We start from the raw sequence: 14,920 nt of genomic DNA, 5'->3' as shown, positions 1-14,920 counted from the left end.
ATGCCATTGGGAGACTTTGCACTTGGCTTCCACTGAGCTCCCTCTGCTGACCACCTTGTAAAAGGCATCACAGACCTGATGGTCTTTGAGAAGACACCCCCTCCAGCCTCTCAGCAAAGAATTTGGGCAGGAGGTCCTGGACACTGGCAGGACATCAAAGTTAGCAGCCTATGCTCATCCAAGCAATCATAGAATCATAGAATAATTTAATGTCCTGAGTTAGAAAGGACCCGCAGGAATCACTGAGTCCAGCTCCTGGCTCCACACAGCACCACTCAAAACTTAAACCCTATATCTGAGGACATCTCTGGATGCCCTTTAACAGCTTAATGTCCTGCTTATGTTATGGCATCCAAATGTGCACCCAGTGCTCAAAGTGAGGCCACACCAGTGCAGAGCAGACTGGAACTACTCCTTCCCTCACCTAGCAGTGTTGAGCCTGCTGCATGCCTGGGTACATGACCTTCTGCCACAAGCTGCCTGCTTTGGTGCAGAGAGAGGAAAATATGAGGCGATGTGGTTATGCTAAAAGTCTCCTCGCTGCCCCCCAGGCTCTGCAGAGTGTTCAACACTTGTCAGACCAAAAATATTGGCGTTGTACAAGACCGCAGGTTTTGAGAAACAGAGATCTTTTCTGTTACCTCATTTTGGAGGAGGTTCCTCTTCTCCTATGGAGCAAAGAGAGCTGTTACTGGGCCATACCTGCTCCCCTTGCAAGATTTCAGGTTGGACTGTCTGTGCTGGACTGGGTCTGTGGGAGTTTCCATACTTCAACTCTTTTCAACAACTTACAGGTGCATTCTGCATTGCTTTGGAATTTGATTGGGCTGAGAAATCTCAGATTTCTCTTTCAAGAAGAAATGATGGAAGAAGTGAGAGATCATTTATCTTGCTTTGCCTTTCTCTGAGACATGTGGGTCCATCTGGGCTACTCAGAAATGGAGGGAGGTCTTCAAATTGAGACCTAAGTAAGATCTCCCTGAATGTTTCCCTTTATCTCCTCTGCCCTCCATTGCAATTTTCCTTTAATTATTAAAGAATCATAGAATCATTTGACATGGAATCACAGAATCATCTGAAACGGACCCTTAAAGGCCATCTAGTCCAACTCCTCTGCAATGAACAGGTGCTCAGAGTCCCATTCAGTCTGACCTTGAATGTTTCCAGAGACGGGGAATCCACCATCTCTCAGGGCAATGAGTTTCACTACCTCACCACTCTCACTGTAAAAACATTTCCCTTGTATCTATTTTAAATCTCCCATATATTTTCAGTGCACCTGGTAAGGAGACCACTTGTGATAGTAGAGAGGTCGGAGTGCTTGTGCCTATGGCCACAGGGGTCTTCACAATGGTCCAGCACACCTATGTCCTCATGAAGAGTGTGGGATGTGCATGATGGTTCCCTTGTCCTCAACTTTCTGCCCAGGACCGTATTCTTTTTCCTCATATCTTAGTTTATGTTGGGTTGAGCATGTGGAGATTAAGAGGCATATGACAATCCCGGTAATGAGATTCCAAGCAGACACACAACCTGAGAAGAAGAGAAGGCAGGACCAAACAATGACAGGAGGACATGAAGACACATGTGAAAAGTGTAGATAAATGCTTTCAAGATGAAAATGAAGGGGATGGAGGAGAGGCAACATCTCCATCTTGCACATCCAACATCATGACAAAAAACAAAGACTGAGATGGGAAGTTGCTGAAGGGAAGCAAATGTGGATGCCAGCATGGAGCCTGTGCCCCAGCAAACTGTCCCATGTTGCCTCTATGGCTGGTCCTAGCTGATGTGAGTGGGATCTGCATTGGTGTCTGGATGTCACCTACCACTGTTGAGTTCACCAGCACCAGGGGGGGGAAGGCGTAAGGAAAAGGTGTGTGTGATTATTCTGTCCAGGGGTGAGTGAATTTGTCCCCTGAAGGAAATGTCACTGTTTGGAATCAGAAAAGAGAGCTGAAATGTCAAAACCTTTTGCAAAACCGTGATGCCCACAAATTACCTGTTTGGAGATGGTAGCAAGGTGTCATTTAGGTCAGCTGAGCAAATACAAGCCATTGAACTCTTAATGCTGCTATCCCACCCTTGGCATCAAGTACGGATGCTTTGTGTTCCTCTTTACCCTGCGAGTCCACCTCCCTGGCCACATTATGAGTCTTGCAATGCAGCAGCAACCTAAAGACAGCCACTGCCCATCAAATGGCAGGCTTCCACAAAGAGAAATAATTTGTTTGAGTTTCACTGCTGGGAATTCCTGTGGTTGTTGTTTGTTTGGTTTTTTAATAATAACATGTTTCTCCTTTTTTCTGGATAAAGTAATCTATAGTGTGCTAACTGCAGTCTGTGAAAAAAAAAAAAAGCAGAATATCTCTGAGTAGCAATTTCTGATCAGATCCAATCATAACTCATTTGTCTAGAGTTGTTTTTAATTGACAAAATTGCAGATTGTCCTTTTCTGCTGTCAGAAATCTGACGTTGTTTTTTTGTCTCATATTCAAAAAGTTGAGTGTTCCAGTCTGTTTCTAAAAACTTTAAAATAAAGGAAAAATAAAGGAAAACAGAAAACTAAGATTGTGTCCTCTATCAGCAGCTATAGGTGTAATGAGGAAGGCTCCATCAGGAATATAGGCTGATTTTCTGACTGCACTATTTCCTCTTCCCAACCACAAAAAAAGAAAAAGAGAGAGCAAAAAAAAAATCCTACCTTATGGAAGCTTCCTCCTTGGCTTTCTCCTCCCAGGACTATCTATCTCTGTCTATTTTGTCTGCTCAGGGTGTCAATTAGTTTGGTCTCCAGCAGATCTGACTGATGCTGTGAATTAGCAGAACAACTCCCCACCTCGCCTCAAGGATCTGTGGCCCCAGGACACAACACAGCACCAGCACCGAGCAGCTGAGCATCCCATAAGCCCAAATGAGAAGGGAAACTCGCTGCATGATCTTATAAGGGCTTTATAGGTTGCAGAAAATAATTACCACCAGAGAGGCTAGTGGTAAGGGCCATCCTGCCTTTTAAATGCATTTAGTTTCTCATAATAGGTGATACAGAAGGCTGGCTTGCTGGCAGTATGGATATGAAGGATTAGCCCACAACTCAGAGGAATGGGAAGAAGTTTGTCCCCATTGAAAACCTGAAAGGAGGTCTGGAGACTTTGGTCTGTAGAGGCATTGGTGCAGTGTGTCTCCCTTGTGGTGCAAGAAATAGGAGGTTGGCAGAGCTACACAGTGGATCTGGATCAGCATCTAAACATCCTGTTTGGAAGGGGAGATTGCATCAACACCATTCCTCTAGTTTTCCTCTGCTTACCCAAAGCAAAGCTCAACATTTCAGGCATTTCAGTCAGTGGTAGGATGGAGAGATGGACAAGAAGCAGAAAGAACAGAGAAGAGCTATCTCCCTCTGTCTCGCCACATTGCTCTCATGAGGGTTGGCCTCAACCATCACTTCTTGGCACTACTCTTTCCATGTACCCTTATCTCTGCAGTCAGCATCTTTTCCTCAGTTTTCTTCCCTGTTCTTAGATCCTACACAGTCAGAAGAGCTCTTCTTACTGTTTCTGTCAGCTCTGAACCAAGCTCCATCCCCAGCAGATGTTGTGATCTCATCCACTTTTTCACGATGAGCTGAGGTACCCGTAAGGTGTGAATGGCAAAGACACAATCCTAAGATGGGAGAGAGATGTATGAGAGAAACTCTTGAGGGTAACCTGATAGGGTGGAGATGATAACCTGTAGGACTGTACAGGGACAGTTCAGCAAGTATAAGAGCTCCACTACGTTGGGCATGGAGGAAACAAAGACATAGCCCAGGAGAGGCCAGGATGAAAAACAAAGGTTATGGGTTTTTGGTTTTGTATTCTTTGTGTGCTGTATGATCTTTCGTTGTTTGTCTTGTTGTGTTTGGTTTTTTCCCTACATCTGATCAGTTAAGATGTGTCTTCACTGAGAGGCAGAGGCAGGTGAAAGCATGCACATGACTTGCATGCCTTCTGCTAGGCTGGCAACCCTTCAGCAGCATGATCTGTTTTCCATGCTGTGTACCGGGTAAACAAAGAGCTTGCAAATAGATGAGTACCCCTCTTGACTCTTCTTCTGTCTGATGTATCCAGGTGCCTGGAACTTAAAGAATAGGATTACTTCTTCTAATTCTGGACACTTAGGGCGAAACCTGAATCTACCCATCAAAGTAGAAGAGCCACTGACATCTCATTGCAGAGGTAGAATAACACCTCTGCCAATGCAGCAAGTAGTAGCAGAATTTGGCCCTGGAATGTTGTTTTAAATTCCAGATGATCAAGCTGGGTTTTAATTGCCATCCCTAACTGAAGTCTTCATGGCATCGTCAAGAAACCTGGGATTTGCTTGGCTGTTGGACGTGTATGCATCTGTACTTCCCTTTCCTGTCTCTGAATTTGAATGCTTCAACCTCACAGAGGTGTTGTGAAGATTAATTAGCTCCAGGCACAGCCCTCTGAGATCCTCGGATGAGAGATGCTATAGGTGTGCAAAGTAGTAATTTAACATTATTAAAATAATTGGTTAGAGGGTAGTGAACAGAGGGTTGGTGTTAGCAGTATTTACTCTTTATGGGAGGTGAGGAGGAAATAATACTCCTCATGGTTCAGTGGTAGAACCAGTTTCTTAGTGTTTGCACTAATGGTTTAGGCAGCAGCAGGACACTTGCAATTGTTAAAGATGCAGCTGATATGAAATAGCAGGTGTTATTAAGATATACAGAGAAGTGTCACTTCTATACCGTAATCTTATGCAAATAAGCTCAGGAATGGAATATGCTCTTTTAGGTGTCTTAAGTGTAATGTGATGCTACTGGGTGGGAGTTATACACCAGCTAATTATAGCATGAATAGCACTGAATTAGGTTGTATGGCAGTGGAAAGTGATCTCAGCGTATTGACAGAGCCAGCACGTTGGAGTTACTGATATTTTATTAAAGAGAAGCAATTATTGGCAGTACAAGATATTTTTCGACAGGAGCAGCAATAGAGAGGGCAACAGATGCAGCAGTTGAGAGCACAGTTCTTTTTTGGGCTACAGTGGCCCCTTTGGGCAGCTGCCTTAGTTGTCAGGTGCTTTGCTGCATTTGCTTTGGTTTCTCATCTGACACCATTTGGGGATTTAAGAGATCAATGTCAGAAGACAATCATTTCCTCTTCACGTGCTGAAACAATTTTCCCTGCTGTTTTCCCTGACTCCTGAGGGAGAGTGTAATGTTAACAAAGAAGGGGACAGACTCTGTAGCAGGGTCTGATAGGACAAGGGGAAATGGTTTCAAACTAAAAGAGAGGAGATTTAGAATGGACATTAGGAAAAAAGATGTTTATGATAAGGGTGGTGAGGCAATGGAATGGGTTGCCCAGATATGTGGTGGATGCTCTGTCTCTTGGCACACTCAAGGTCAGGATGGACAGGGCTCTGAGCACCTGATCAAGCTGTAGTGTCCCTGTTCATAGCAGGGAGTTGGACTAGGTGACCTTTAAAGGTCCTTTCCAACTCAAATGATTCTATGATTTATGGCAGTGCAGAAGACAGGAGAGAAAGGTTGCTTTATGCCTTTTCCTGCCCCAGGTACTCCAACTTAGGATTGATGAGGTGGTTCAGGAAAGGGGATATGGGTGTAACCATGTGCAAAAGACTCTGGAGAAGAGCCTCAATCACTCCTCCCTGCATGCTCTGAGCTGCAGAACCCACTGGCAGGTGGCATTATGCCTTTAGTCTTGATTTAGGCAGCAGCTGGGGTCAGTTACCTGCAATCAATTATGCTGCTGGCTCAAGGAGAGGATCTGTGATACTTACTTGAAGGTTTGAACCCCATCAGTTACTCAAAGCCAGGCTTGGTTTGGCTGTGTGTGGCAGAGCTCCCTTGTCACCACATTTGGGCGTGAGGCAGAGCCATGTGGGTTTTTTTTTGTTTGTTTGTTTGTTTGTTTCTTTTATTTTTTGTTTTAAATTGAGACATTTCACTGGAAAAGTCAGACAGTTAAAGTCAAATGTTATGAAGTGGCAGAACTGAGGTCACCCATGGAAAAAAGAAATAATAACGTGTGATCCTGTAATTAAAGTCTGGCTTGCAGAGTGTCAGCGCAGGGAGCAGATTTAAGAATGCAGAAGCTACTCTCAATCTGCCAGAACCTAATTCCTGAGAGCCTGACATTGCAACCTTATCTTCATGCTAAAACCAGGCTTAGTTTGAGGCAGTTTTCCATCATTTCATTATTTGGATTGTAATACACCTTTCAACAGATGTGAAGGCTGTAAGATGCATCAGTCTGAGTGAGGCTTTGGTCTGAAGAGTTTCATCTCTTTGATGTCTATGAGCAATAAACAGCAGGATAAGGTTTTGATTGGTCTTATAAGGTCTTTGAAAGACATTTAGTGGGCATGATGGTGATGGTCGGACTTGATGATCTTAGGGGTCTTTTCCAACCTTAATGATCCTATGATTATTGTATTGAAGCTCTATGGTGGGGCTGGGAAGACAAACCAAGCTCCTTGGAGCTTGACTTAGACCAGTGTGTTGTCCTCCTGTGCAAAGATGCTGGATGCATTTGTGACTTCTTGTGCTGCTGCACTTGAACTGCTCCGTTACTTCTAGAAAATCCAGATGTTTCTGTCACGCTGCAGTTGGGAGAGAATAAATGGGAGGGAGTTGGGCTTCTTGGAGAACTTAGGCTCTTGTGCTTTGACACCGAACCCCAAATGAGTTTCCATCTGAGCTATTCTCAGGAGATTTCCTACGCCCCACAGAGCTTTAATGGGATTGCTGTGCCTATTTGTTTTACAGAAGTGCTTACCAAATTCTCAGGTCAGCATTTTGCTGTGGCTTTTATTCCGTGATAGGGGACTTACAGCAGTTAATCTCCTATCCATCCAGCCCTCTGGAGACTGCGCATTTAAAACTCCTGATCCAGCATGCGGCAGCACTAAAGGACACTTAATGGAATGAATGCTCACAGGGAGCTGCAGTGCTGCTCTTGCTCTCTTATATCTGCAAAGCAAACCAAGAGCCTGCTAAGAACGGCAGAGATCTCTCTTTATGGTTCCTGCCACTGGAAACACACAACTTTACCATAAAGATGGAGCAATGTGAATTCTAAATTGAGACGTTCATTTTATCTAGTGTCATTTGCTAAGAGAAGCTAAGCCCTAAAGTTTAAGGCCAGATTCCAAGCTCTGTAACATTCAGAGTCTGCCATATGCTGGATTTGTTTCACATGTGTTGCCTTAGATTCCTGCCTGCAAATCCCTGTGCATAGAGGTGCAACCTCTGCTCTTGGAAGAAAGCACGGTGAGGGGTGATCATGGAGCTAATCCTCCACCAAATCCTCTGAGCTTGCAACTAAAACTCCAAAGTCTGGGAGTGGGTGAATAATTTAACATCTGCACTTAGTCTTTATAGCTGATTTTAATGGGGGGTAATAGCACTGCTAATAACGAAATCTATTGCAGACACCCTGTGCAAGTCCATAACATTAACTTAATGTTAAAAGGTAATTGGCATGCAGTTGGAGCTGTCCTTTTTGTATTAACCCTGTGGATTTTTAGGCAGATATCCTCCTTGAAGCAGTGGCCTTAGCAGCACATGTTGAGTGCAGTGCAGATTACTCCAAGTGAATGCAAACATGGATTGAGGTGGGACACACCACCGCCAGTTCACATTGCTGCCTTGTGTCTACTTTTGGCAGAAAAGATCAGAGATGGTGACCGTGCTTTCAGCACTTGTGGCAAAGAATGAACAATTTTAGGGACTTCTGCTGAAGTGCCATCCACCCATCTCATTGCCATTCACTGGGAACTTTTTCAGATTCAACCATGGGAACTTCTCATTAGGTGTTTTCAAACCAGATGCCAAAGAAACTTGTATTTGCTAGGGACCACTTTAGTTCCTTGGCAATGGGTTGGAGAGCTGCTCCTTCTCAGCAGAGTGATACTAGCAGCTCAAAAGTATCACAAATTTGCAGCATCCTTAGAAGGATCAAATAACATAGACTATGTACAGCCAGTCTATAAGGACATTCATCCCTCCATAAGATGTACCACATTTTGAAGGCTTTCCAACCATTGCAGTCCCAAAGGGAAAAGTGTTGACTTTCCATCTGAAATGATTGCTTCTCCCACGTCCTCCCTGTCCCAGTCTGACTTCATGTTAACCCTGTCCATCTCTTTTCCTGTTTGCCCAGGTGCACAAGGAAGGAGCGGTGTGAGCGCTCCAGCGAGCCTCGGAGATTCGCCTCGGAGATGAAGCAGTGTGTCCGGCTGACTGTGCATCCCAACAACATCTCTGTCTCCCAGTACAATGTATTGGTAAGGAATGTTGTCACTGTCCCCTTCAGGTTTAATCTGCTCATATGATCTGATAGACCCAGATATGTGCAACCTGGATTCTGCAGGATTGGGAAGGGCTGGCAGCATGATGCAAAGGTGCTCCACAGTCCGTTAAGTTCCCCGATGTCTTGCTTGGCACAGTGAAATATTCACCATGGGAGGGCATATTCAGTCCCTGGTTATCCTGGCTGGAAGTGTGGAAAGAGACTTCCCTTTTTGCTGTGAGGAGCTGAGGGCAGATGTGATGGGACTACATGTCCTGCAAGTGCTCTGAGCACACAGTGAGGTTGTCTACTTCCTTGGGAGAGGGATTTGTGAATGCCTGGGAATGGAGTTTAAGCAAGGGACATTGTCACAGTTAGAACTGACCTTCTAGAAAGAGGACAAGTGAGGACTATCATGAATTACTTCAATAAACTTGAAGTCTGCCAAGTCATTTGAGCAAGCATAATTAGCGCATATGACTTTCCTCAGCACAAAGTTTAGCCTTGATGCCCTAGAGCTACTGAAGACAGCAGCCAATGTAAGCCACGCAGTGAGTGCTGGCAGACAAGTAGATCCTGATCTTTATCTGGATGTAAAGCAAGAAGTCTCTGTGGAAGTTCTAACTAGCTTATTGCTTCTCTCCCTACTCATAACAGCAGAATCTTACATGGTGAATTTCCAGTATTCCCCAAAAAGGAGAAGAGATGCATTTTATCCAGGTTATTAGGGCTCTGTCCTTTTGATCATACTAGTTTGGGCTGGAACTGAAGTGATAATTGAAGACCAAGAGCTCTGTATCTGGCTAAGCTATTGACTAGTCCCACGCTCTGAAAGGTCTACATGGTGTTGCTGAAGGCGTAGCTGCCAGATATCTTCTAGGTGATAGTTTTTGGAGTACTAGGGTTTCTTCAGTGATAATGAAATCAGCCTTTCAAAGCCTGCATGTCCATTCATTACTGCTTTGTTTCAGCCTCTTAACTTTGCTATGACTTTACTTTCTGAGGCTTCAAACAAAATTGATCTGAGACATCTTAAGTCCTTTGTTCTTCTGGGAGTTCAAGGTTCCCTTTTCTTATTCTCTCAGTAGGTTTTGAATTCTTTTATGTTGGGATAAATCCTGGGGGACTAGCTGGCTCAGGGTGATTGAAACTGATAACAGAATAAAAGACTTTTGCCTCTGGATTACTCTGGCAGGGCAATCCAACCCCGAGCTTCTGACATTAGTTGCAATTGTCTAACTATTGTCCATTTATCTGGGCAACATTGCCATGGGAATCTCATCCCAGACCTGTTTAGACTGGTGTCCCAGCTCATCCACCATCACCACAGATAAATCTCTCAGCAAACCCAGAGAGGAGCACTGTTAGATGAATTGGTGGTGTCCCTACTGGGTCTCATCTGGGCAAAGGGATGATATTGAGTTCTTGCCCGCAGAGGCAGAGAAGGTATGTGTGGCCAGCCAATCTCCTATCTTTTAGTTGTTAACAGAGACTTGCAAAGTTTTATCTGAGTGTTTCAGTAACTTGGGGATCAGTGAGAAGAGAGATTTGTTGGAGTGAAGTCTGTGTTCTTCCCTCATTGCAGAAGCTCCAGAAAAGGCCTGAAGGATGTAGGACTTGTTTGTTCCAGGTGAACCTTGGCTCATGAGGTTTATGGCCAAGCACTGCTGCTCTGTCCTTTGCCATATCTTCTCCATGACCCATCTTTATTCCGCGTCTTCTGTGCACAAACAACAATATTAATTAGACAGAAGTTTCCTCTTCTCCATCTCTAACAGTATATAGATGAGGAGATAGAATGGATTTAGATTGAGTGATAAATCTATCAAACACCCATACATTTTTCCTAATCACCACCAAAGACATGATTTCCTTTCCCACTGCCGTTCCCATCACTACAAAATAAACAGATTTCACAAAGGCTTTATGTTATGCAGAGCAAAGGCCCATCTTTGGCCTTTCTATCTTATGGGCCATAAGGTCTAGCATTAAGGAATAGCCCCAAACCTTCTCTTAGTGAGGAAAACACAATGTGAAGAAGCAGTAAGCAAAAGCAATGATATCATCCTCTCCTGCTTTATCACCTGGACATCACCAACTTATCTTCTGTTCTTTGTACTGGTAGCAAAAACACTTCAGTATGCATTTGTGTCTCCTCTTAGTGGCTGTCACCACAGATGGGGCCTCAGCTTGTTCACAGCTGAGGCAAGTGTGGAGAGTACTTGCATTTGTGCCTGCCTCAAGTGTCTGGCTTTCGTGGTTGGCCACAATAACTCTAGATCTATAATAGCTCATTAGCAGGTGATAAAAGTACCCTGATATGCTTCTCTGCCTTTGGACATGGCATGTCTGTGATCCAAGGGCAGGCTGGGCAAGACGTTTCATGATGGACAGCAGAGGAACCTTAGCTGACCTAATGGCAGCATGAGGGTCCTGCTCTAGAGGAGAAAAAGAGCCACATGCTTCTTTCCTTTCCTGACCGTGGGTAATGACATAGCAAAGCCGGTGGGTGCACATGATTAATTAACCTGGGCAATTCCTCCTTCACAGCTTTGTTTATGCATAGCTCCCAAATGCAGCATGCCCCTAAGGCCATCTTTGGTGGGATGGGCAGGAAAAATTTGTTGTGCCTCTAGAGAAAGAGGTTTATTGTGGTGAACTGAAGCCTGTAACTAGACTCTCCTTACGCAGGAACTTGGTGACAGAACGCTCCCCCATCTGCTGATGCTAGGAGAGCAGGCCGTAGAGAGTTAGACTGGAGCATTACAGTTTCTCTGTAGTCTGCAGAGTGCCTCTTGTGAGTAGTAGTCACCTTCCTCAGAAACCGCGTGCCTTGGGGCCACCAAAGCCCTGGTCTTCACAGCCGGCTCCAAAGACTCCCTGTTTAACCTTACACTTGCATGACAGATAGAGAGCACTCCCTCCCCTCCACTGACCCAGCAGCACTGGGATGCAGTGCAGTTGTCCCTGCATAGCCACGTACCACTTGTGTTGGCATCAGCATCTCATCCCCTTCCCCCTCCACACACACATCCCTCTCCTGAATCGCTGCTTTCTGTTGAAGGAGGATGCTCTCTCTAGCAAGAGGCTCTTTGTCCAACCTCTCCAGTGTAATTCTCTCCTGCTGACCCAGCTCTGTTGTTCAGCTCAGTATTTTTTCTCTCTCTCTCTTTTTTTTTTTTTTCCCCCCTATCTCTTCTTCCCTCCCTCCATCTTCACTTGCAGCTGGTCTTGGAGACCTACAACGTCCCTGAGCTGTCAGCAGGAGTCAACTGCACCTTTGAGGACCTGTCAGAGATGGATGGTTTGGTAGTGGGAAGTCAGATCCAGTGCATCTCACCAGCTGCCAAAGAGGTACCACAGATCATCACAGAGAATGGTGAGTACCACACAGCTCTCAGATCTTCCACCCTTCCTCATCCCTTATCTTTATGTCTTTCATCTTGCTTGTTCTCCAAGGTTTTGGCATATGGGAGCCTCAGAACAGGTTATGCAAAGCATAGGAGTGAGGGTTATGCTGCCAGTGATTACTACAGCTGTAGCATGAGTGAGCTGAATGCATGAGTTTATGTGTGTGTGTTGAGCTACACTATCAGTACCTGCTTTTAGGTGCCTATATGCATGGTAGTACGTCTTCAGACTGCCACCGAGTGGTAGTAGCCTATACCTAACAAAGACGAGAGTCAGATGAAGGATCTCCACTAGCTTATTGCCCAGCCTGGTGTGGTACATCCCAAGTAATGAGATTGGAAGTGCTCTCAACACATCACAACACAGCAGCAAGAAAATCCTGCAGACCTGAACATCCTTTCCACAATTTTATCCTATTCATCTTACCTTTAGATCTGCGTGTTCAGTTGTTCTCTCTGTCACTGGCCATTTTTTGCTCTGTGCTCATACTCATTTTGTTGCTGGCTCCACCCCTGAATGATTCAGTGTAGAAATACCTTGTCTCTCAGGATGGGTCCCTTATCCCCAGCTTCATGCCCTTTTTGGCTTCCTTTTTCTAATGCTTTTCTTGATACTTTCAAGAGCACCTGTGGCTCTTGCAGAGGTTTGCTATAAAAACCTCAATTCTATTGATCACCTCATGAAGTGCAGAGAGGATGTAGCCATTATACTCCTTGGCTTCTTGTGAAATATTACTGGAGAGCCTCCAGGAATCCCTACAGGCCACAGAAATGAAGTTACACAAGCTGTCACCATCACCTCCCCCTGCTCTCCCCAAGCTGCACACAGCTGCGTGTGCTCTCCACTGTAGTCCCAAAAGAAGCCCCCAAAGGGCTGTTCTCATTTTCAGGTCCCACTGAATCATCAACTATGTTTGCTTACCAAGATAGCTGCCAGGAACTATTTCCTTGATACAGACATCTGTCTCAGACCAGGCTACAATTGACAAGCAAGCAAAAACAGCAGTGGAAACTCAAGGCAGAACAAGAGAGAGAGAGATTTATGTGAAGTGTGGTTTCCAGAGATGCTGAGCACCTGCAGCTTGTATCAACTTCAGCAGCTGGTGCTCTGCACCTCTGCAGAGACCAAGTCTTCCATGCATAGGGCCAGAAACTGGATTTGAACCAAGGGATGTGTGGCTCTGTAGAACATCTGATCCCTGAAGCCATCCAATCCTCACATCTTGTTTTAAAATATATGCAAGACACTGGCAAAGTTGTTAAATATGAAGTGGTTAACAGAGCTGTCAAAGCCGACGGCAGCAGATGGGCAGCAGAGTTGAGCACTGGCAGCAAAACATGCTCAGTGAAGTGTGTGGTTTTGTGTGTGTATGTGGTATGTATGTGTGTATGCCTGTAGGTGGATGAGCTGAGATGAATTGTCAAGTTTACTTTGGCCTGTTTGATTAATGAATCTTTCAGGTTGAGAAGGAAAATAATAGAGGTGAAAGGGCTAACCAAGCCAAAGTCTTGAATTAAACATGGGTCCCTTCCCCACTAAATTATTGCAATTACTGTACCCAGTCATTTCCCACACGGCTGAGTTTTGAATGGTGCCTTTAGCATTGTGAGAAGAGGTAGCACTTGACTGCTTGGCTTGGAAGCAGTGGGAAAGGGGAGTTAGTATCCAGAAGTTGAGGCTCAAACTTTGCTGCTGATGGGTCTGCTGTGGAAATGGATTGACACTTCCAGAAGCATACAGAGGCTTATGGATGTCTCTCCCACATTAAACTGGGTTGTTTATAGCCAAAGACTGGGGTGCATGGACACTGGGGTGAATGACATGGAATCCCTGCCCTGTCCTGGGTATTGGGCTATATTCAGAGATGATAAATAATGATGTTGAGAAGAAGATATGCCCAATCTCCCACAGGCCCCTTCCTTTGGTGGACTTAAATGAACCTAAAGTAATGAAGAACCTTATGGACAGTGCTCTATTTGAATGAGCTTCTTATTCCAGGCATCTCCATCTACTCTTTTGCACTTAGCTTTCCTACTTGCTGACTTCATTTACCATTGTTTTGAAATCAGAGATTTATTACGTAGACCTATTGGTATCATCCAGCACAGACCTTGCTTGCAGTTTTCCAGTGGTGAAGACCTAATGCATCACTGCAATACCATTATGGAGGCAGATGTACTTTTTGGAGGTCTGAGCTGTAGACAGATTTTATTGCCGTTCCTTCACCCTCTGAAGATAAACTAGTTCGTTTACTCAGGACCAGCTTCTTGTTCAGACTGGTGGCATGGCCAAACAACTGTGCTAAAACAGTCACAAACTGTTGTATATGTTGTTTTTTTGTCTTAGGAGACCATCACATAGTCCAACTCCAGCTCAAGTCCAAGGAAACGGGTATGACCTTTGCCAGCACCAGCTTCGTCTTCTACAACTGCAGTGTCCACAATTCGTACGTCAAGTTCCTTTGATACCTGTTTTTTATCCCAACTCTGGATCTGCCACAGAACCCAGGGAGGCGTGTGTCCCTCAGGAATTTGGTCAGGTGTGGAGGAGAGCAGCAGTCAGAATGATATCAGTAATGATCAGCACAATGCTGTCTCTCCTGGGAAAACCAGAGGTGGCGTAGTAAATGTTTGTTCCACTATGGTCCTTCTATGGAGGAGAGCATTGCCTTGAGTGATGGTACATCATCACATGTCCCTCAGGGAAAGGAGGATCAGTGGGAGTTTGCATTGAAGCAAGTCAAAAGCAATCTGTGACTTCAGCAAAGGGCCCTTTTTCCTTCCTAGAAGCAGTTGTTTGTGGATGGTTGGATTCTGCCCAAAAATCCACACTTCCAGCCCTTCTCAGCCCATATCAGTCCTGCCAGCAGGGTCCTGCCCCAGACGTTAGCATGGGTTTGAGTTCTCAAATCTGGAAAGATGGGAGTTGTGGATTCTGTGTGATGTGAACAGAGTGGGGACTGCCCAGCTGATTTCTTCAAACCCATCTTCTCTATCTTGCAATTTCCTTTCCTGCCCTGTGCCACATTATCCTGGGATTTAGCTGGTACACAGCAGCTGCCCCACCAGAGTAAGACTGCCAAAGCAGGATGATGTTCTTCCAGCACATTGATCCACCCCTGAGCAAGACTGAGGGCTCTGTCACCACCACTGAGCCATCAGAAGTGCCAAAAGCAGATAATT

General features: G+C 45.0%; 1 protein-coding gene across 7 annotated transcripts in view; it reads left to right on the top strand.

Annotated features, from left to right (window-relative positions):
* Positions 1-14,920, top strand: part of PLXNA4 (plexin A4) — a 445,689-nt gene that overhangs the window by 321,150 nt on the left and 109,619 nt on the right. For 6 of the 7 annotated variants that reach the window (XM_052680712.1, XM_052680714.1, XM_052680713.1 and 3 more), the window contains exons 6-8: positions 8,199-8,322; positions 11,553-11,706; positions 14,085-14,184. In XM_052680712.1, the coding sequence (XP_052536672.1) occupies positions 8,199-8,322; positions 11,553-11,706; positions 14,085-14,184 (378 nt within the window). Of the gene's footprint in view, positions 1-8,198; positions 8,323-11,018; positions 11,125-11,552; positions 11,707-14,084; positions 14,185-14,920 lie in introns of those variants that run through there. The other variant, XM_052680718.1, reaches the window with a different exon arrangement.

Source organism: Tympanuchus pallidicinctus, unplaced genomic scaffold (assembly GCF_026119805.1).
Source record: "Tympanuchus pallidicinctus isolate F22 unplaced genomic scaffold, pur_lepc_1.0 scaffold19, whole genome shotgun sequence".
Taxonomy (NCBI): Eukaryota; Metazoa; Chordata; class Aves; order Galliformes; family Phasianidae; genus Tympanuchus; species Tympanuchus pallidicinctus.
The sequence above is the reverse complement of the archived record's forward strand: the minus strand, read 5'-3'. Positions and strand labels throughout refer to the sequence as shown.